The 23744-nt window shown below is 40.8% G+C and overlaps 1 protein-coding gene across 2 annotated transcripts; it reads left to right on the plus strand.

Annotated features, from left to right (window-relative positions):
* The first annotated feature begins 4861 nt into the window (after positions 1–4861).
* Positions 4862–22836, plus strand: RPA2 (replication protein A2). Of its 2 annotated transcripts, none has more exons than XM_081226042.1 (9): positions 4862–4955; positions 5404–5510; positions 9204–9305; positions 10000–10113; positions 15381–15455; positions 15965–16081; positions 20600–20707; positions 20878–20972; positions 22138–22836. In XM_081226042.1, exons 1-9 carry the CDS (start codon positions 4877–4879, stop codon positions 22220–22222), a joined length of 882 nt encoding a protein of 293 aa, XP_081082168.1. In that variant the 5' UTR covers positions 4862–4876; the 3' UTR covers positions 22223–22836. The 2 variants fall into 2 exon arrangements, with proteins under 2 accessions (XP_081082168.1, XP_081082167.1); XM_081226041.1 differs by lacking the exon at positions 4862–4955 and adding an exon at positions 4977–5163.
* Positions 22837–23744: the final 908 nt, after the last annotated feature.

A 23744-nucleotide genomic window follows, 5' to 3' on the forward strand; every position in this document is an offset into this window, starting at 1 on the left:
TCCTTGTGGTGCGCGTGCTTTTCATTGCGGTGGCTTCTTCTGTTGCGGAGCACGGGCTCTAGGTGCACGGGCTTCAGTAGTTGTGGCTCACAGGCTCTAGAGCACAGGTTCAGTAGTTGTGGTGCACAGACTTAGTTGCTCTGCAGCAGGTGGGATCTTCCCAGACCAGGGCTTGAACCCGTGTCCCCTGCGTTGGCAGGCAGATTCTTAACCAATCTGCTACCAGGGAAGTAGGGAAACTTTTAATCTTCTCGAGTGGAAACATACCCATTAAATGATAACTCCCCATTCTTCCTTTTCTCCAGCCCCTGGTAACCACTATTCTACTTCCTGTCCCTAAGAATTTGACTATTCTATGTACCTCATATAAGTGGAATCATACAATATTTGTCCTTTGTGACTGGCTTATTTCACTTAGCATAATGTCTTCAAGGTTCATCCATATTTTAGCATGTATCAGAATTTTTTTCCTTTTTTAAAAGCTGAATAATATTCCATTGTATGTCACATACGTTTTGCTTATTGACTCATCTGTCAATAGATATTTGATTTGCTTCCACCTTTTGGCTTTTGTGAATAACGCTGCTATGAACATGGGTGTCCAAGTAACTGAGTCCCTGCTTTCAGTTCTTTGGGGTATATACCCAGAAATGGCACTGCTGGATCATATGATGATTCTGTTTTCAATTTTTTGAGGAACTGCCATACCATATTTCATAGTGGCTGCACTATTTTGCATTCCCACTAACAGTGCACAAAGTTTCCAATTTCTCTATGTCCTCACCAACATTTGTTTTCTATTTTTAAAATAGTAGCCATCCTAATGGATGTGTCACCAGATTGCTTTTAAAGGGTGATTTCTCCTTTTCTCAGTCTTGCTGTGGCTTTCCCTGATAGCAGTCTACCAGGAGAGGGAAACGGAAGACTTATCAGAAATCCCTTCTATGTGACAGGAAGACTTCAACTTGATAAAACTAAACCTTGAGAGACGAATTCACTGCCCCTCCCAAAACAAAAGGTAAATACTAATCATTTTAGCGCTAATTGAAAACTGAGCCCTCTGCTCAATGTATCAGATCATCAAGTTCTTGAAAAGATTTGCAAAAACCTTAGTCTGACGTTTTGCATTGTTATATTTTAAGACATTCATATTTCATTTTATTTATTTTTAAAAGTATGATCCTCTCAGCTGAATTTGTAACTAGTTGAACCGCAAACGAGGCTGACTACTCCAAGTGAACCCACATCTTAAATTTCCCAATTACTTTTAATTGCTAACATTTTATCCTACATATCATAAATATGCTCTTACTTGTCAGACTCTGAAAGTTTCAATCACCTTAGGCTTAATATAATAATGTTATCTTGATATGACTTTTCTTCTTGGCTGTATCTTATTTCTCAGCAATGATTTGGACGCTAACAGAATTTACGTAGGAAAGAAAGGGCACACAATCAACATCTGGCCCACAGATACCTTTTCTTTGGCCTATATAGCATTTTTAATTTTTTGTTTGTTTGTTTGTTTTGGCTGCTTTGTTTCTTTTTTGCTGCACACGGGCTTCCTCTAGTTGCAGCAAGCGGGGCTACTCTTCATTGTGGTGCTCGGGCTTCTCATTGCAGTGGCTTCTCTTGTTGTGGAGCATGGGCTCTAGGTGCACGGGCTTCAGTAGCTGTGGCACATGGCCTCAGTAGTTGTGGCGCACGGGCTTAGTTGCTCCGCAGCATGTGGGATTCTTCCTGGACCAAGGCTCGAACCCATGTCCCCTGCATTGGCAGGCGGATTCTTAACCACTGCGCCACCAGGGAAGTCCCTTTTAATTTTTAAATTTACTTATAAACAAAATTCTGAAATTTTTACATCAAAATGAAGGCTTCTGGTACCTGCTAAAAAAACTTAAGATGCCCTGGCAACACTGACCCCATATTCTTTTTTTTTTTTTTTTTTTTTTGCGGTACGCGGGCCTCTCACTGCTGTGGCCTCTCCCGTTGCGGAGCACAGGCTCCGGACGCGCAGGCTCAGCGGCCATGGCTCACGGGCCCAGCCGCTCTGCGGCATATGGGATCCTCCCGGACCGGGGCAAGAACCCGTATCCCCTGCATCGGCAGGCGGACTCTCAACCACTGCGCCACCAGAGAGGCCCGACCCCATATTCTTTATGTCAGTTGCTATTTACTATTATGCTTGTGTGGTTGCTTTTCTTACTGTGGAGAAAAAAGTTTTTAAAATTCCCCTCCATTATCCAATCCACTATATTTACAGTTTTCCTGACTGACTCCAGTCAAAAATAAACAAATGGGACCTAATGAAACTTAAAAGCTTTTGCACAGCAAAGGAAACAACAAACAAGACGAAAAGACAACCCTCAGAATGGGAGAAAATATTTGCAAACGAAAGATTAATCTCCAAAATATATAAACAGCTCATGCAGCTCAATATTAAAAAAACAAACAACGCAATCCAAAAATGGGCAGAAGACCTAAACAGACATTTCTCCAAAGAAGACATACAGATGGCCAAGAAGCACATGAAAAGCTGCTCAACATCACTAATTATTAGAGAAATGCAAATCAAAACTACAATGAGGTAACACCTCACACCAGTTAGAATGGGCATCATCAGAAAATCTACAAACGACAAATGCTGGAGAGGGTGTGGAGAAAAGGGAACCCTCTTGTACTGTTGGTGGGAATGTAAATTGATACAGCCACTATGGAGAACAGTATGGATGTTCCTTCAAAAACTGAAAATAGAATTACCATATGATCCAGCAATCCCACTACTGGGCATATACCCAGAGAAAACCATAATTCAAAAAGACACATGTACCCCAGTGTTCATTGCAGCACTATTTACAATAGCCAGGTCTTGGAAGCAACCTAAATGCCCATAGATAGACGAATGGATAAAGAAGATGTGGTACATATATATGATGGAATATTACTCAGCCATGTGTAGAGATGTGGATGGATCTAGAGACTGTTATACAGAGTGAAGTAAGTCAGAAAAAGAAAAACAAATGTCGTATATTAACGCGTAAACATGGAACCTAGGAAAATGGTACAGATGAACCAGTTTGCAGGGCAGAAATTGAGACACAGATGTAGAGAACAAACGTATGGACACTGAGCGGGGAAAGCGGTGAGGGGGGTGGGGGTGGGGGTGGGATGAATTGGGCGATTGGGATTGACATGTATACACTAATATGTATAAAATGGATAACTAACAAGAACCTGCTGTATAAAAAATTAAATTAAATTAAATTTAAAAACAACTTATAAGGAAAAAGAACATATATATATATGTATATAAATAAATCACTTGGCTGTACACTGGAAACTAACACAATTGTAAATCAACTATACTTCAATTTAAAAAAAAATTCCCCTCTATTATCCAATCCACTATATTTACAGTTTTCCTGCCTGAGCCCAGTTGTCATGTGAGTTTGTGCCCCAGGTCTAGAATGTTCAAGAAGGTATACTAACTACACTGGTTGATAGAATCAGACTTCCTGGGCTTCAATATAGACTCCCACAACTCAGCTTCAGTTTTCTCATCTGTAAAGTGGGGACAACAGCAGTATTTACCTACCTCACAGGACTGAGTTAATTAATGTAAAATATTTAAGACAGTGCCTGCGGGACTGCCCTGGTGGCGCAGTGGTTAAGAATCTGCCTACCAATTCAGGGAACACGGGTTCGATCCCTGGTCCAGGAAGGTCCCACATGTCGTGGAGCTACTGAGCCTGTGTGCCTAGAGCCCGTGCTCTGCAGCAAGAGAAGTCACCGCGGCAAGAAGCCCGAGCACCACAACGAAGAGTAGCCCCTGCTTGCCGCAACTAGAGAAAGCCCGTGCAGCAGCCACAAAGCCCCAACGTAGCCAAAAAACAAACAAACAAACAAAAAACAGTGCCTGCAGTTTTAGCAAAGGAAATACAATGGCCCAAAAGCCCAGGACCATGTCTATCTTATTTACCATTGAATCCTAATGGCCAGTACTGAGCTGGGAACAAAAGAGACATCAATAAATTTTTTTTTTTTTTTTTTCTGCGGTACGCGGGCCTCCCACTGCCGCGGCCTCCCCCGCCGCGGAGCACAGGCTCCAGACGCGCAGGCCCAGCGGCCATGACTCACGGGCCCAGCCGTTCCGCGGCATGTGGGATCCTCCCGGACCGGGGCACGAACCCGCGTCCCCTGCATCGGCAGGCGGACTCCCAACCACCGCGCCACCAGGGAAGCCCAATAAATATTTTTTAATAAATTAATTGGGGGAGGGAGGAGGAGTCCTAACAAGATAGTAGTATTTAGAGCAAAGAACTGACAGACGTGTTCCACTCTCTATAGTAGGGACACAACTGTGTTATATGAGGAATACTTGAGGCAATCGAGGATGCGAAGCTGGATTAGAGCAGGGTGAGGAACAGGTTGGGGGGATGTCATTCTCAGATCTTCTGCCATTCTGGGAAAGACAGTGTAGGTTTCTCATAGCCTCACTGGGGAAAATCAGGACGAGGAGGTGGCAATAAAAGAACTGAACTTGGCTTTTTAAGGAAAAGAACATGCAACTCCACGAGGTGCCGTGAAGCCAGTACTGTGACTTCCCCGGGTGCGCAAATGCTACGTGATCGCCAAGCCCAGATGCGGAAGCAGGAATTCTACAACCCTTTAGATTAAGGAGTCGCTTGGGAAGAGTTTGGCGGGAACAAGAGGAGGCCGTACAAAGGAAGTGATGTAAGGAGTCACGGGGGGTGGGATTACACGGCCTGAGGTGCGGAAATTTCATCTTGATTGGTTATTTTTTTGAGACACCGTCCTATCACAACGTCCCTCAGACTTACTTCCGCTTGCGCAGTCTATTTTGCCCTTAATAACGATGGCCTCAGAGGCTTCCGACCTTCCCGGGAGCAGAGTGCGCGTTTTCAGGAGCGCGGCTGGAGAAGACGGGAAAAGGCGTAAGATTCGTGAGCACTGATTGGCTGAAGCGAGAAGAGTTCTGGCTGCTGACTGGCTCCGTCTTTCGCGGGAAGGAGTTTGTGGCTCCTGCGAAAAGTAGATATAGCGGAGCGGCCGCCGCAGGGTCCAGAGGCGGTTACGGGAACCCACCAGGCCGGAATCTTCTGGAACTCTTTCCTGAGGGAATCGTGACGAAGATGTGGACCAGTAATGATGAGTGGGGCGGATTATGAGACTCGCAGGAAGGATTTAGCAAGGGGCTGGGTGGGAGAGGCCTGTGGCGGCGCGGGTGGGGGAGGGGCGGGGGACGGCCGCGGGGGCGTGCGGGGTCAGGGGAAGGTTAAGGAGACGCTGGAAGTGGCTAGGGTGAAGTCTGGGGGGTCCTGTGGATTTTTCAGAGGCTTGGAGGGCGGAACAGGTATTAATACCGTTGTTGTTTAAAACCAGGTGGATTTGAAAGCTATAGCAGTTCCTCTTTTGGGGGAGCCGGAGGCTACACACAGTCCCCTGGGGGCTTTGGATCACCGACACCTTCCCAGGCCGAAAAGAAATCTGTAGGTTGAAAGCGTACTTCGTTTTATTTTTTACTGTCCGGAAGCTACTGACTCATCTGTGAGAGAAAATTTATGCGATGAAGGAAGGGTGTTAAACTTGAGCTGATACGATAATTGTCAATTATTATCTTATCGAATCTTATAATTGAGTGCTGTAATTTTGAAAAATGAAATTCCCCTAATTTTGCATCCATTGTTTCCTAGCTTTATTTTGAAATTTACCAATAGAACTAATGAATCAACTTTGTGGGAGAAGGGAACTTGTTTGTATAGCCTAGTTTACATTCTTCATGTATTGGAAGTCGTTTTTAAATGAAATGTAATGAGGTGCTCTAATGCGGTGGAAAGAACATGGTCTTTGAAGTCTAGTGGATCTATGATCCACCATTGCTCTGACACTCCTTGCAGGGTATCATTGGACAAATGATACCTTCTTGGAAATCTGTTTGGCACCTACTAAATGGGATTAATAATAGATACCTTACAAGGTTGTATGAGACTTAATATTATGATATATATAATTACACCTGCCCCAGAGTTGCTTTCAGTAAATGGTCCCAGAGAGTATTATTAAAAAGAACCTGAGCATTGGAGCCAGAATACATGGTGTCTAGAATCAACTTTGCCTTTTAACTGGTGGTGTGAGTTTAGCGAAGCAGCTTGCACTGCTGGTTTTGGTGGCCCTTGATTTTTCTCATCTGATAATAGTACTAGTACTACTCATGTCCCAGGGTGATTCTGAGAATTGATAAGTAAGGTAATGTATAGGAAAGTGATCAGTAAAAAGCTGTCCAAATGCTTGTTATTCGCTCTTTCAGAAATGAGTTTCAATTTAATAGCTGCTGTTGATTTCATCCTTTAAAAAATATAGGATTTGGTGTTAAGATTCAGTATTAGTAGCTTCTGTGTTTTATGTCCAGGTTGATAAGCTTTTACCTAAACTGTTAATTCACCAGGGTGTGTCAGTGGGAAAAAAATCCATTGATAATTCCCATACATTTGGGCATTGCTTTATATTTTTCATATGATTATTTTATATGATCCTGTGAGTTATTATTTACTGCATTGCACAACAGAGGCTCAGGGAGATTAAGGGACACCTGAGCTTGCATAGCTAGTTAGACAGTTCACACATGATGCTGCACAAATTCAAAATCTGATGAGCAACTTCTGTCTATTGTAATTTTCTTTTTCCCAGGAAGACCAGAGGGGACTCCAAGTCCTCTAACTTTGTCTTCCTTGAGGCTGTAAAGGAAAAAACAAAAGATCATTGGTTCTCATCTTTTCTCTTTTATCTTAACTATTTTTCTTCATTCTGGTTGTTAGAATTCTTAATCTCAGTATCCCTACCTGGGGCTGTGTATTAAGACTGCTTTTTGGAGAACAATGATGGTTATAAACTGGAGTTTCAAACCCAGGTCTTTTTATGTTTAAATCTAGTGCCTTTTCCACAGTAAATTAGATAAACACTCCATCAAAAATGTTTCCTGTCGACTATAAACCTGTTATATTTGATTGAATCGTGAAATTTCTAATACTGACCATGTTTTGCCTTTAAAAATGGTGGGTTTTTTATAGTACTGTCAGAGTAGCCAGTGGTTCATAGTCAGTTAGAAAAGAATTTTTTTCAGAATTAAACATATCAGTACTTGTGCTGACACCCTCTCTGTGAATCTCTTTGGAGCAAACTGGAAACTCTTTGTGATCAGTTCCTGGCACATAATAGGTGCTCATTAAAAAACAAGAACTCGCTGTGATTTGAGATGAATTTGAAGGTATTTACTAACACCTCAATAATTACCCATCTGTAACTTTTTTCCCTGAGGAGTAATAATATTTATTGAATACCTACTACATGTGGAGCTTGGGATTAGCATTTTCATATACATTATATATTTCACTTACAACTCAAAAGGTAGATATCCTCATTTTATAGAATAGGTGGTGGTGTGTCCAGGTCTGTGGAGCTGGAATTTGAACACAGGTCTGTAGGACTTTCTGGCTCCAAAGCCCATATTCTTGCTGCTGTTACCACAGTGGCTCTTAGTTTTCTTATGCTGAAGATACAATGAAAATCTCAGGTGTGATAGGTGAAAAATGCATAGCAGATTATGAGAGCTAAATCCTGGGACCTCAGCAAATTTTAAATATATAAATACTAATATAGCATATAACTTCACTTATAAAATACTATAAAGTTAAATTGAAAAACACAGTTGATTCCTTTACATCCTTGTTAAAAGCTATTGCAGATATAAAGAGTGAGGAACAATAGCTGACCTAATAATTCCTAATGTTTATTGAGTGCTTACAGTATGCCAGTTATTCTAGGTACTTCACCATATATTTAATTTTCATAATGATTTTTAATGATTTTATTATTCCTAGTTTTATAGATGAGGAAACTGAGGTACAGATGAATAGAGAAATGTGACCAAGAGCACACTGCTCCTGAGTGGTTGAGCCATCATAATCTTTACCCTCAAGTTTGGCTGCTGCCTGTTGTGACATGTATGCTGGTAGTTGGCTAGGCTTACTTTCTACCATCCTGGCAATATTCACCATTCAGAATTATGCTTCAGCAAAGTGAAATGTTGCTAGTATCATGGGCCTTCAGGGATAAGCTTCAACTGCTAAATCCATGAAGACCAAGAGTCTACTATGTTCAGTCTTACACGTGGAACAGTTACTGGGTTACATCCTGTTGATCTCCAACAGGAAGAACCGTAATCTTTAATCCACCATGCTTTTTCCATCTTGTACATGGTTCCTCTAAGAGTCTATGAGAGTGCATGTTTGCCTTCAGCCTATAATGCATATTCCTTACCCACTATTTTTTCACTGTCGAAATTCTTGTGCTTCAAGGACCAGCCTAAATGCTCCCTCTTCTTGAAATTGCCAAAAATATTTCCGAGATCCTACATAGAGCATCTTGTTCTATAGTGTATCAAGATCAGGCTCGTTATTTACATTTTTACCTCCCCTAAGTTAGTAGTATGTTGAAGGCAAATCCTATTCGATTTTACTCATCTTTTTGTCCCCCAAACAACCTCTGCCCGGTGGTACGCAAAAATAAGAATTTATGCTGGTGTTAGACTGCTTCTGGATGTGATTTGGGTGTCCTCTTCTGCCCATCACCTCCTGTCCCTTTCCTTTAAGATGTCCAGTGTGGCCAAGCCCTTATCCCATTTTCCCCATGCTCACATTTGATTGTCAGAACATCTATCCTACAGCTGTACCTCTAACTTTCTGTTACATTTTATCATGAGAGTTAGAACAACTTTAGTGTTCTGTCTCTGCTGGCCATCTCTCAAACCCCTTTGAGTACCATCTCATCTGTGATAAAAAGCCAGCTCCTAAAGGTGGGGTTTCCTTTTAAAAGTCTGTTTCAGAAGCAGGTCATCTTCCTTATGCTCTTTGCACTCTGGCCTACTCATTTTGGTGATCTCTAGTACCGCACAAACTTATCCATTCATCAGGAGCTTTGGAGTCAGACAAGCCTGGGTTTGAAACCTGAAGTGTGGCATTTGTTAGCTGTATAACCCTGGTTTTCATCTCTGTGAAGCAGGGATAATGAGGTGCATTTTGAAGATTCAATGTTATAATATATGTAAAGTGCTTGGCACATAGCAGGTGCTAAATGAACAGTAGTTATTATTTTCTTAATTGAATGTATGCATACTTTTTTTTCAGAGAGCCCGAGCTCAGCATATTGTACCCTGTACCATATCTCAGCTGCTTTCTGCTACTCTGGTTGATGAAGTGTTCAAAATTGGAAATGTTGAGATTTCACAGGTAAGTAAAAATAATTTGTGGAAGAGTCACTTAATCGTAGGAATGAAGAATGAGATAAAACTAACATCATTTAAAAATACATAGGGGACTTCCCTGGTAGTGCAGTGGTTAAGAATCCGCCTCAATGCAGGGGACACGGGTTCGAGCCCTGGTCTGAGAAGATCCCACGTGCTGTGGAGCAGCTAAGCCTGTGCGCCACAACTACTGAGCCTGCACTCTAGAGCCCGCGAGCCACAACTACTGAAGCCTGTGCGCCTAGAGCCCATGCTCAGCAACAAGAGAAGCCACCGCAGTGAGAAGCCCGCGCGCTGCAACAAAGAGTAGCCCCCGCTCACTGCAACTAGAGAAAGCCTGTGCGCAGCAATGAAGACCCAATGCAGCCTAAAATAAATAAATAAATAAATTTATGAAAAAAAATACATAGGGACTTCCGTGGTGGTCCAGTGGTTAAGACTCCACGCTCCCAATGCAGGGGGCCCAAGTTCAATCCCTGGTCAGGGAACTAGATTCTGCATGCCGTAACTAAGAGCCTACATGCCACGACTAAAGATCCCGCATGCTGCAGTGAAGATCCCACATGCCACAGCTAAGACCCAGTGCAGCCAAATAAATAAATAAATAAATATTTTTAAGAAAATACATAAGTGTTGCTTTGGTTTCCAAGAAAACCAAATTTTTTTTTCTTCTGGTCTAGGTCACTATTGTGGGGATAATCAGAAATGCAGAGAAGGCTGCAACCAACATTGTTTACAAAATAGATGACATGACGGCTGCACCCATGGATGTTCGCCAGTGGGTTGACACAGATGTAAGTAGTTGTTTTTGAATCAGGGTGGGGTTACTTTGGGACTTTGGAGACGCTGAACTTTTTTAGTCTTACTTTTTAAAGGTGGATCTTATTATAAAAATAAAACATAAGCAAGACATCAAAGGCAGAAACCTAACATGAAAGACCAATACATTTGATGTCATAAAAAATTTTAAATCTTTTAAACTTCCCAAAATACTATAAACAAAGTTAAAGGGCAAGTGACAGGACACACTAGAATGTAAACTCTGTGAGAACAAGGATTTTTATGTTGGCACTGTATCCCTAGCACCTAGAACACTGCCAGTTACATAGTGGGCCCTGAGTAAATATTATTTAAATTAGTGGGAAAATGTTTTGCAAAATATTACAAACATTTTAAATTTTCAATTATTGAAAGTTCTTACAAAGGAAAAAGCAACCACACCTTAGGAAAATGGCCAAAGAAATACACAAGTAATTCATACTAGATGAAATACAAATTGCAACAACAATAAGAAAAGCAAGTTTGCTAAACATTAAGATACCATTTTTAACTTATTAAATTGGCAAAGGGGAAAAGAGAATGGCAATGTCCACTTCTATTGAGAGCAGTAGGCGCTTAATTTATGGAGTGATTTGTCACTGTTTGGGGAAGTGGATACCATCCTACCTTGATGTTATGAGCATCACCTTTCTCAAAAATCAGCCGATGTGGGCCTCCCTGGTGGCGCAGTGGTTGAGAGTCCGCCTGCCGATGCAGGGGATGCGGGTTCGTGCCCCGGTCTGGGAGGATCCCATATGCCGCGGAGCGGCTGGGCCCGTGAGCCATGGCCGCTGGGCCTGCGCGTCCGGAGCCTGTGCTCCGCAACGGGAGAGGCCACAACAGTGAGAGGCCCGCATACCGCAAAAAGAAAAAAAAAAAAAAAAATCAGCCGATGATCAAAATCATCTCAGAAATGTTGACCTAGCACTCCACTGCCAGAAATGTACAATTAAGGAATAATTAAAGATACACGCAAAGATTCAGTTGTAAGATTGTTGATCATCACATTATTTATAATAATGGAAAACTAAAAGGAATCTCAATGTTAGCAATAGGATATTATTAATTAAATCATGGTATATTTTTTTAAATACTGCAAATGATGTAGAAATGTATGTATTGTCACAAAGAAGTGTTTACCATAAATTGTTGAGAGGAAGAGAGCATGTTAAAGGTAGTATGCATGGTGTGGCCCCATTTTTGCAAAGCAACATGTATATGAGTGTATGTATAAACATGGAGAAAATAGACTTAAAGAAAATATATTCTTTTTACCCTTTTTATTTTTTTTAATTATTTTATTTATTTTTTAAAATTTACTTATTTAGCTGTGTTGGGCCTTTGTTGCTGTGCGTGGGCTTTCTCTAGTTGCGGTGAGCGGGGGCTACTCTTGTGATGTGCAGGTTTCTCATGTCGTGGCTTCTCTTGTTGCTGAGCACGGGCTCTAGGCACACAGGATTCAGTAGCTGTGGCATGTGGGCTCAGTAGTTGTGTCTCACAGGCTCTAGAGCATAGGTTTAGTAGTTGTGGTGCGTGGGCTTAGTTGCTCCGCAGCATGTGGGATCTTCCTGGGCCAGGGATCGAACCTGTGTCCCCTGCATTGGCAGGCAGATTCTTAACCACTGTGCCACCAGGGAAGCCCCCTTTTTATTTTTCAATTAGGCAGAAGGCCTCTTGGTTTTTTATGCTGTTTTAAAAATACATTCATTATAGAACATTTGGATAATGCGTACTTTATATGCTATTTTCACTTCAAAAACCACAAGTCGTCTGTGAAGAATTAACTTGATAGTTATGCATTCTTTATTTTTTGCACCTCAGAAAAACAAAGGAGAATTCATTCAACAGTTATTATTGGAGTACTGATTCTGAACCAGACTGCTTGGTTCCAGGTAGACAAAGAATGCAAAAGACACAGTCCCTGCCATCAAGGGGGAAGGTAGTTACTAGAGATGCCTAATACTGCATGCTCATACAAAACGTATGATGCTCACTTATAAATATTTAAAGATACCCTGAAATCCCACATCCCAAAGATGACTACTGTTACAACACATTTTGGGAAATACCCTTTCAGACATTTCTCTCTGCATATCTGTACATTCATGAGATGTATGCTTACAGTTTTACGTAAAGGATAATATGATATGCAACTGCTCTGTAATCTGCTCTTTTCGCTCAAAACTATGTAGTGGAACTGATTTCTTAATGTCAATAAATACAGATTCACATCATCAACTTTGGTGACTGCCTGTTCCATCATAAGGATATATCATCCCTTATAGACCCAGTCAGGAAACATTTAGCTTATTTCCATCATTTGTTATTATAGACAATACAGCGGTGAGTATCTTTGTGTACATCTCTTCATGATTGAGATGATCTCCTTAAGATCAATTTAAACTAGGTTTTCTGCAGGAAATACACATTTTACATGTTTCTACTTTCTTTTTTGGTTAACCTTACATTTACATTTTTACATCTTTTATTGCCTTCCATAAAGGTACCAATTTACTTAGTGCATGAGAGTTCCCCGTTAGTTCTCCACACCCTAGCAGTAGGTTTTATGAGTCTTAAATTTTTGTATCATAGTTTAAAAATACAGTCTTGTCATTGAGAGTTTTCTCATTTTTTATGTGTAATTCTTTGGTTTTAGTAAGATTGGATTTTTTTTTAAACTTTATTCAGTGTTAATTTGTGGGGGGATTTTTAGTTGTCTAAGTCCTTTGATTCCCCAGGAGTGTTTGGTTATTTATTTTTGTTTTCAGGAGCCTGAAAAATAGTAACCTCTTATCATAATTATATGATTTCTCTAGTTTGTCTTTTGACTTTGAAAAGCTTTTCCTCGTTTCAGATTATTTTTCAATTCATTTTTCCTTCTATTATTTCTGTGGTTTCTTTTTATATCTCTATATATGATTAAGTCTTTTTATAATTAAATGATGTATTTTGGTAAAAGGAGAGAAGTATAGATCCAGCTTTACTTTTTGCAAGTGTTTGTTTGTTTTTAATTTTTATTGCAGTATAGTTGATTTATAATGTTGTGTTAGTTCCAAGTTGTTTTAAAATGTTCTTTGAGAGAATACAAAGTTTTATCTGTGGTACAGATATAGCTATGTAAAATAATAGGTAGAGTGAAATGCAAATAGTTGATATTCTCCAGGTAATGAGAATTGGGGTGTTTTTTATTTTTAAACACATAGATTCTATATTCTAGTTTTTTTATAGTCATGTATTTTATAATCAAAAAGAGCTTTGAGTCAGCTTATGTATTTTTCTTATAAATAATAGGTACATAGTCTAGAAAACCCAAAAAGAAATATTAAAATCATTCATAATTATCCAAGTTAACTTTTGTTAACGTTTTGATGTATATGTTTCCCCTTGTGGGAAATAAGCTTTTTTCCATGAGTCACAGCAGGTCTTCGCAGACAATGAATAGAATTCTGCATTATCATTTGGAACAGTATAAACTAACCCATTATACGAATGTGCACCTTTTGTTGGATATGTAGGTTGTTTTAAATGTTTTAGTATTCAAAACTATGCTGTGATGAATACTCTTAAAGCTAAATCTTTTTCTTAAATTTTATTTTATTTATACAGCAGGTTCTTATTAGTGATCCATTTAATACACATTAGTGTATACATGTCAATCCCAGTCACCCAATTCATCACACCACCACCCCCACCACCCCGCCACTTTCCCCCCTTGGTGTCCATACGTTTGCTCTCTAAATCTGTGTCTCAATTTCTGCCCTGCAAACCGGTTTATCTGTACCATTTTTCTAGGTTCCACATATATGCGTTAATATCTGATACTTGTTTTTCTCTTTCTGACTTACTTCACTCTGTATGACAGTCTCTAGATCCATCCACATCTCTACACATGACCCAATTTCGTTCCTTTTTATGGCTGAGTAATATTCCATTGTATACATGTACCACATCTTCTTTATCCATTCATCTGTCTATGGGCATTTAGGTTGCTTCCATGACCTGGCTATTGTAAATAGTGCTGCAATGAACACTGGGGTGCATGTGTCTTTTTGAATTATGGTTTTCTCTGGGTATATGCCCAGTACTGGGATTGCTGGGTCATATGGTAACCCTATTTTTAATTTTTTAAGAAACCTCCATACTGTTCTCCATAGTGGCTGTATCAATTTACATTCCCACCAACAGTGCAAGAGGGTTCCCTTTTCTCCACACCCTCTCCAGCATTTATTGTTTGTAGATTTTTTGATGATGGCCATTCTGACCGGTGTGAGGTGATATACCTCACTGTAGTTTTGATTTGTGTTTCTCTAATAATTAGTGATGTTGAGCAGCTTTTCATGTGCCTCTTGGCCATTTGTATGTCTTCTTTGGAGAAATGTCTATTTAGGTCTTCTGCCCATTTTTGGATTGGGTTGTTTGTTTTTTTTAATATTGAGCTGCAGGAGCTGTTTATATATTTTGGAGATTAATCTTTTGTCCATTGATTCATTTGCAAATATTTTCTCCCATTCTGAGGGTTGTCTTTTTGTCTTGTTTGTAGTTTCCTTTGCTTTGCAAAAGCTTTTAAGTTTCATTAGGTCCCATTTGTTTATTTTTGTTTTTATTTCCATTACTCTTTAAGAGGTCGATCAAAAAAGATCTTGCTGTGATTTATGTCAAAGAGTGTTCTTCCTATGTTTTCCTCTAAGAGTTTTATAGTGTCTGGCCTTACATTGAGGTCTTTAATCCATTTTGAGTTTATTTTTGTGTATGGTGTTAGGGAGTGTTCTAATTTCATTCTTTAACATGTAGCTGTCCAGTTTTCCCAGCACCACTTATTGAAGCAGCTGTCTTTCCTCTGTTGCATATCCTTGTCTCCTTTGTCATAGATTAGTTGACCGTATTAAAGCTGAATCTTAATACATGTTCTTTATTTTCTTAAATTTCTAAAAGCAAAGTTGCTATGCCAATAAGTATGTCCACCAGAAAGTTGTGTGCCTAAGAGCACTGAATGAGAGTGCCATAATTGTTTGCTTGTTTTTTGATGTGCATAACATAGAACTTGGATATTTTTATTCTAATTCCTGGTTTTATTTTTTAAAAATTAAATTCTAAAAGGCAGGACAAACTAGGTAGTGCTACATTAGGATCCTTTAGCTCTTACTTTGTAACTTTCTCTTTCTGTACATAATTTAGAAATTTTGAAGAGGCTTTCACCAGCATCACTAAAACCTAAGTGGTGTGTTTGTATTTTTTCTGCTAGGATGCCAGCAGTGAAAACACTGTGGTTCCTCCAGAAACATACGTGAAAGTGGCTGGTCATCTGAGATCTTTTCAGGTAAATTCAGAAAAAAAACAACAGTTAAAATGTATCTGCATGAAGCAGTTTCTGGGGTCATGCCTAAGTTTAGGATACTTAAGACTTAGTAAGTCTCTATGTTTAATGGGAGTTGTATTGAAGTTATTTCATTATTTTTTTCTTCAAAAGGAAATAATGGGTTTCCTCAATATAAAACAAACAGAAAGGTAGAGAAAGAACAAGATCTCAGCCTACAGTTGCCATCTATGGCATTCATTAGGTGTAGAAGGCAGACATTGGATTTGGAGAATAGACTCTGGTTGTAAAACCTTGGGAAAGTCATTGAACATCTCTATGCTAGTTTTGTTCTTTTGACTATATTTCATTGACTGTATTTGGATTAACTCTGAGTTAAAAATTTTCAGTATATAACACATTTTCCTCATTTAGTAAAATACTATAACCAAGAAAAGAGCCACAATGTTTTGACCTGAAATTGACTTGAATGTGCTCATTCTTTGTTCACATTTCTCTCTTTATTTTAATAGAACAAGAAAAGCCTGGTAGCCTTTAAGATCATGCCCCTGGAGGATATGAATGAGTTGACCACACATATTCTGGAAGTAGTCAATGCACACATGATGCTGAGCAAGTCTAACAGCCAGGTGAGCAGCTTCATTCTCGTCGTTTTTTCTCTTCCCTGAAAAAACATAAACCACTTCTGTGCTCTGGCTTTGATTTCCTTGACATTTTGAAGATTGAGCCACAAGAAAGGCATCATTCAGTCCTCAAAAAAAATTTTCTCCATGAGCTTTGCTGTGTTATTTTATTCCTGATGAAACACTTTCCTCTCAAAATTACAAGTTCCCCTAACCCCGGTGGCTTGGATGACTGAGGCCAAGACAGGCTTCAAGTGTAGACATGTAATTATCAGCTGAGCTCTTAGCTTCAGGATTTTCAGTGCATATTCAGAGAAAAACCCCAACTAAGATAGCATTTTGCTGCTTTCCTTCCAACCTATTGGCTAAACAGGATAATTTATGCACCATTATTTTGTCCCTGCAATTATATTTCTTGCTTCATATCGAAATTTCTCAACATTTTCTGTGGTACAAATTCAGTTTGGTGAGTCCATCTAGGACCACATAATGGGTTTGCTGATCTGAGTATTAGAGTGCCCTTAGATGATTCTGGTGGCAAGGTGGAGGACTGGTTACAGTAGGAGGGACTGGAGCTGTTGCATCTTGTTTTGTGCCAAGCACTTTGCTAAGCCCTGGGGATACAAAGATAAATTCATTCAATTTATTGAGCCTAGTATATGCCAATCATTATTCTAGGCCCTGGGAATATAGCAGTGAACAAGATGGGTAAAGTGTCTGCCCTCAAATTTATATTCTTGAGAGAAATGGACCATCAACAAGAAAACAAATATATAATTTTAGGTAGTTATAGGTACTCTGAAATTAAGCAGAGTAGGATAAGAGTGATAGAGGAAATAAGAATGGTATAATTTTAAATGAGAGAAGAACATTCCAAGCAGCAGTAATAAAAAGTCAGAAGCCATGAGACTGGAACAACCTTGGCATACTTGAGACCAGCAAGAAGGCCAGACTGTCTGGAGTGAAGCAAATGACAGGGGAGGTGGTACAGGGATGTAGGCAAGGGAGCGAGACCCCGATCATGTAAGGCTTTGTAGGCCATAGTAAGGATTACTTTTTTCTAATTGACACTAAACCTTTAGAAGGTTTTGACTAGGGAAGTGATGTGGTCTGATTTACCTTTTTTAAAAGCTCACTTGAGCTACTGTGTGGAGAGTAGACTATGAGACACCAACAATAGCAACAGAAGTAATTCTGGGGAATGGTAGCAGCAGCTGGGTAAGAAGTGGTTGGATTCTAATACATTTTGAAGGTAGAGCTGACAGGACTTATTGGTTTAGATACAGGATATAAAGAAAAGAGAGAGGGGCTTCCCTGGTGGCGCAGTGGTTGAGAGTCCGCCTGCCGATGCAGGGGACGCGAGTTCGTGCCCCGGTCCGGGAAGATCCCACGTGCCGCGGAGCGGCTGGGCCCGTGAGCCATGGCCGCTGAGCCTGCGCATCCGGAGCCTGTGCTCCACAGCGGGAGGGGCCACAGTGGTGAGAGGCCCGCGTACCGCAAAAAAAAAAAAAAAAAAACTCCTGGGTTTGGGGCTTGAGTAACTAGATGAAGCTAGCAGGTTTGAAGGGTAAAATCCAGAGTTCTGTTCTGGACTTAGCAAATGCGACGTGTCAGACACCAAACTGGAGACCAGAATGGACGGTTGACTGTATAAGGCTGGGGCTCAAAGGAGAGGTCAGGGAAGGAGAGGTCAGGGGTAGAGAGAGAGAGCGTTGGGAGTCATCGTGTGGATGGTATTTAAAGCCTCGGATGAAACGAGATAACTAGTGAGTTAAGAGGTAAGAGACCTAAGCTCTGAGACACTAGCCTTTAGGAGTCTGGAGACACAGCAGAAGCCAGAGAAAGTCAAAGAAGTTGCCAGTTGGGCAGGAGGAAAATCAGGAAATGCGATTCTGTAGAATATTCTGAAAAGAGTACTTTAAGGAGGGAGTGGAGTTCAACTGCCTAGAAGTCAAGTAAGGTGATGAGAGAGGTCTGTCGGATTTGGAAACGTGGATCTTCAGAAGAGAGGCTTCAGCAGCTGTTAGGGGAAATGTGGGTTAAAAAGAATGAGAATGGGTAGAAAGTTTATGGTGTTTATTTTATGACTATACTTGATAACCTATACATATGTATCAAATGTTCTATGATAAAAATGGTTTTAAAATGAGGATGGGTGGAAGCTGTGAGTATAGACAGTTATATTGAGGAGTAAGTAAAATAATCCTTTCCCTCAAAGAGTTTACCTTAAGCATTGAGGGTTCAGATCACTTAAGCAGTGAAAGCAGTGAGGAGTGGCAAGTGCAGGGTGCTGTCAAACCACAGAGAAGAGTTTCCTGTCCTGACCTGGACATCAAGAAGGGCCTCCTGGAGGAGGTGATGCCTAAACCAAGTCTTAAAATACACATATGGGAGCAGGGGCGCACCTGAAGCAGAACATGAGGTCATTTCAGCAGAGGTATCCAGGGAAGAAATAGTGTTCAGTTCAGTATTACTGGATCATAAAATAGGACTTCGGTTTCACCAGCAAGCAATGGGAAGGCATCTAGCTTGAAAACAAGAGACCATGACTGAATTTTGGGTTTTTTATTTAATGACCTCGAAGCATTGGCATTTAATGAACTTTTTTTTTTGTCTGCGTTGGGTCTTCCTTGCTGTGCATGGGCTTTCTCTAGTTGCGGTGAGCGGGGGCTACTCTTCGTTGCGGTGCATGGGCTTCTCATTGCGGTGGCTTCTCTTGTTGCAGAGCACAGGCTCTAGGCGCGTGGGCTTCAGTAGTTGTGACATGTGGGCTCAGTAGCTGTGGCGCGTGGGCTTAGTTGCTCCACAGCATGTGGGATCTTCCCGGACCAGGGCTCGAACCCGTGTCCCCTGCTGCCCACCAGGCACTGTGCAAAGCTGAAGGGGCTTATGGGGGAAAGTGACAGGCAAACAGTGTGATGGCTACTATGAGAGGGAATGGGCCAAATGCTGTGAGAGCCAGGAAGGAAGAACACAACTAACTTTGGCCTGGGGGCATGTCAGGGAAGTCTTCACAAAGGCAGTGACAATTAAGTTGGGCTTTGAAGGATGAGAAGAGTGTTTCCCAGGCAGATGAGGGGAGGAGCATTCCAGACATGGAATAACGTGTCAGAGGCATGTGTGTGACTGGCAGGAATTCCCTGTGTTGAAAGGGGGTGGTCAAGAATAAAATACAGACTTTGATGTCTAGTTGTGGTAGGTCTTGAATGTCCAGGAGTTTTATATTATTTTCACAGGCAGGGGGAGACAGCTGAAAGCTTTTAGGTGGAGGAGAGACATGATCAGAAGTTATTACTTGGAGCAGTGAGGAGGGTTGATTGGAGTAGGAGAGACTTGCAGCTGAGACACCAGTCAGGAGACCAGGGGTGATGAGGATCAATTCGAGCTGCGACACGTTGTATTAATGGGCTGTGGTGACAGACTGTGGGAGGTGAGCGAGTGGAGACTCACAGATGGCCTTGGTCTATAGGACTGGGCTTGGACTTACTAACAGAAACGGAATATACCAGGGCAAGCAGGTTTGGGGAGGAAAGTAGTGAACTTTATTTTGAAGTGCGTGAGATAGCTAAGTGGAGGTCTTCAGTAGATGGTTGGGAACAAGGATTTGTGGCCTTGGAGGAGGTCTGGGATGAAATCCTGGGGGCACTATCAGCTTTTTGGAAGACAGGTAGACAAAGAGGCTGAGAAGGGATACTGAGAAGGTATAGTTTGAAAATTAAGTGGAGAACCAGAAGAATGTGGTGTCAGGAAGCCTAAGGAGGGGTACATTTCAAGAGGGGTGTGGTCAGCAGTGTCTGCTTCTGAGAGGTCAAGTGTTATGAGGACTGAAAGGGATTACTGGCTGTGTTGGTTGATAAGCATTGGTAAGTTTGGTGAGAACAGTTTCAGAGGTATATTTGGAGAGAATCCAAATAGTGCTGGGAAATGTAAACAGTGACTATAATCTATTATTTTTTAAAAGTTTGGTGGTATAAAAGAAGAAAAGAGGGCGATGAGAACTATGTCTCCTTTTCTCTCCTTGCCATGCTTCATGCCTAGTTGACACTCAGTAAATGCTTGCAGGATTGAAGCACCAGAGATAGATACCACTATAGCAGATCTCAGTAGTTTTCTTCTCAGTGCTATTTTTCCTCTGGTTCCTGTCACATCACAAAAGAAAAGGAGGATCCAGGCAGTACCTTTCTCTGTTTGATATGATATGCTTCAGAGAATGACTTTATCTTCCTATGAAATACTCATTAGATAATAGCTGTCCTTTCCAAGGGAAGCAATTGTTATTGGGAAAACTCTGCTTAGGGAATTCCCTGGCAGTCCAGTGGTTAGGACTCTAACCACGCTTTCACATGGCCTGGGTTCAGTCTCCGGTCAGGGAACTAAGATCCCATGAGCCGTGTGGCGCAGCCAAAAAAAAAAAACTGCCTAAATTGTTTTTTTTGTAAACTACTTATTAAGCTGTTTAAAAGAGCAAGGACTATGTTTAAATTGGTGAATTTACTAATGTTGTAAACTTATTTCTTAATTCAGCCCTCTGCAGGGAGAGCACCTATCAGCAATCCAGGAATGGGTGAAGCTGGGAACTTCGGTGGGAATAGCTTCATGCCAGCAAATGGCCTCACTGTGGTCCAGAACCAGGTAAACGGCTGAGTGGCTCCAGACATGCAAGACACAGACAGTTGCAAATTATGTTACTTCCTTAATGGTGCTAAGTACCTGACTCATTTCTTTCCTATAAAGGGATTCTGGCTTACATAGGGGAACTGATTCAGAGTAGTTGCTAAAATCTTTCTGATTTGAATCTTCAGGTACTGAATTTGATTAAGGCTTGCCCAAGGCCTGAAGGATTGAACTTTCAGGATCTCAAGAATCAGCTCCAACACATGAGTGTAGCCTCAATCAAGTGAGTATTTGGTTTCTGTGAACTAGGGCTCCAGAATTGTACCCGTTTCCCCTCACCAGGATTTCCTGGTAATGAGAAGTAAGTTTAAAAAATAAAAAATTTAAAAAACCGTTGACTAACGAAAGCGAAGCTGTTCAGTCATGGAAAAATAGAAAAAGGACTCACAAAGATGGTGCTGCCTGTCACTTCACTCATTCATTTTTCATTCAGCAAATACTAAGTCCCATTATGTGCAAGGGATGTAATTTTGAGCAAAAATTGACCAGATACCTCTTGTGGATATTAGTCTGGAGGAATGAGATCCTAAGCTCCTAGTCCTCAGGTGTACATTTGCGTTGGCGTTACTGTCCCCACTGTGCAGTGTTCCTCAGGCTATCTGGACCTGAAGCCATTAGACAGTCCTTCCAACATCCTTGTTCTGATAACCTGTTAGACAAGCAGCTTCCTGATTCTAATGAACTAATCAAACAAACTGAGTATTATGGTGTTTGTGATAGTTGTTACTATAAATCAGTTGATATTCTAGGTCTTGATAGAAAAGAATACTCAGGTCTCATTCCATTTCCTGTCCTATAAGATGAGGATAATAATTCCTATCTTAGAGTTACTGTGATGATGAGGTGCAGAATGTCTGTCACAATAGTAGGTGCTCTATAAATTGTTACTCTTATTAAATATGTTACTGACACTGACCCTGAGGGCCTTTAAGGATTTGAAGGTGTCATACCATTTCTAGAAAGACCTTTCCTTTCCTTCTTGCAACTTGATTTCCCAGAGGGGAATGAGAGGGTCGGTGGATGAGTGAGGACTTATTTTTTTTATATAGCTGTTTATACTGGGAGACATTATATGCAACCGGAACTATAGCTTTAGATCCTGGTTTCAGTTTGCTTAGACTGGTATTTATAAGTGAGGTCCTATTTTCTTTGCTTTACACAACTTGGGAGAGGCATCCAAGGCAGCCCTAAAGCCTTTGTCTCCATGGATTACCTCAGTTTTGTAATTTTACTGGTGTTTCTCCCTGCAAGAGCCTTCCATGAGCAAAATGGCCATGAATTCTTCTCAGCTAAGATAGGAAGTAGGGAAATGAGTGAAGTTTACAGATTCAGCCATATCCAAAAGGCAGTTTCCTTTCTTCTGCATTTGGTTTTTTCTTTCTTTCTAGGCAAGCTGTGGATTTTCTAAGCAACGAGGGACACATCTATTCCACTGTGGATGATGATCATTTTAAATCCACAGACGCAGAATAACAGGATCTAATTGGGTACCCGAGATATTTTCCAGCCGGACTTTTTACGCAATCTCTCGTCTCCAGCTGTGCATATATTTGGCAGGTTGACTTCTAGGAAGTAGGTTTCATCTATAAAAGGTTTCAATTGACATCCTTTTGAAACTTACTACTCTTCTGTGTTTCTGAAGCTCAGAGGGATATGGGCAACTGACAGGGATGTAAACCAGGGCGGAATTTCTTAAAGAAGTTACAAATTAATTAGTTACAGTATCAGGATAAATGGAATTGGAAGAGGGATGCTACCAAGAGGGTTGGGCGGTATTACTTAAATAATACTCAGGAGTTTTATTCCTAAATTGTTGCCTGTTAAGAGCAGGACTAGGGCCTGTCAGCAGAGAGCTAGCCATGAAGCCCACTAACCTCTGCCTGCTTTTGTTCCCCACTTTGGTTATGTGGTTATGTGTTGTTACTTTCAGAATTGCGCTTTCTTTCACCTTGTCATAATTGCCGCCAAAAGTGTGTTTTTATAAGCATGGGGTTCTAGAATGGTGGCTTCATGGGGCAGAGAAAGATATGTGTTTTGTACAAAATAAGTACATTCATAAGTTTAATAAAATAGTTCTATTGCAGTAACTTGTAAAAATGTTCTTTTTTTTACACTGTGATAATTAATACTTTATCATCTCAGCTAACTCAGAGATAAGTTAATGAGGTGTAACATGCAAATAAAAGTTCTATAAGTGCTTTAACTGTGTTTCTAAATGAGATCTACCAGCAGCTGTGTGGAGAAGGCGCCACTCCCTTGGTTTCTGACAGTGAACAACAATGTGGTTGTTATTTTCTGTACGTGCAGGATAGTTCCCATATGGGGAGCTGTGCAGATGCTTAAAGGTCAGTCAACCAGTATGTTCATTTGCAAGTATGTCCATTCTTGATTGTTTCCTAAAAGAAAGAACAATGGCTAAAAACAGGTTTAAAAAAGCGTATCCATTTGAATGTGGAATGCATGATAGGATACTTTTATGGGTGGTGGACTTCTCTTTCTAGTTACCATGCTAATGCCCTCAAATGGGCAAGGGGGCAATAGCAGTGGTTCTGGGTAGAAGTCACTTTTTCTTTTGATTTTGAATTCTATGATTTAGCAATCAAAAACTACTTACTCATTAATTCAGTGAGTGTTTATTGAATACCTACTGTGTCAACCCATTGGTCAGCTACTAGGAATATAAAGCAAAATAAGAGATTGATGTCCCAGGACTTGCTGATTCAGCATTCCCAATAACACAGAGTAGCTACTCAGGGATACTGAATTCCCTTCCATCTTGGCACTGACACGGTCTCACAGGAGCTCTGTGGATTCTGAGCACTATGGGGACCCGTGGGGCTGAGCAGAGGTAGGCCACTCCTCAGCAGAGTGAAACGCCAGCCTCTGTAGAGCTTCTACCTGCTCAAGCCAGGAGAACTTGCATTTTGGGTATTTGTGGTCACCTGGGATGTCAGGTATACAGTGTTCTCTTGGTACATCGTTGAGGCTGCAGGAA

Source organism: Mesoplodon bidens (assembly GCF_964165515.1).
Source record: "Mesoplodon bidens genome assembly, chromosome: 2".
In the NCBI taxonomy this organism is placed as follows: domain Eukaryota; kingdom Metazoa; phylum Chordata; class Mammalia; order Artiodactyla; family Ziphiidae; genus Mesoplodon; species Mesoplodon bidens.

Coding starts and splice junctions, on each gene's coding strand:
- RPA2 (XM_081226042.1), top strand. CDS start 4,877: ATGGCCTCAGAGGCTTCCGACCTTCCCGGGAGCAGAGTGCGCGTTTTC. Junction 10,114..15,380: donor GCCAGTGGGTTGACACAGAT/GTAAGTAGTTGT, acceptor TTTTTCTGCTAG/GATGCCAGCAGTGAAAACAC. Junction 16,082..20,599: donor TGAGCAAGTCTAACAGCCAG/GTGAGCAGCTTC, acceptor TTCTTAATTCAG/CCCTCTGCAGGGAGAGCACC.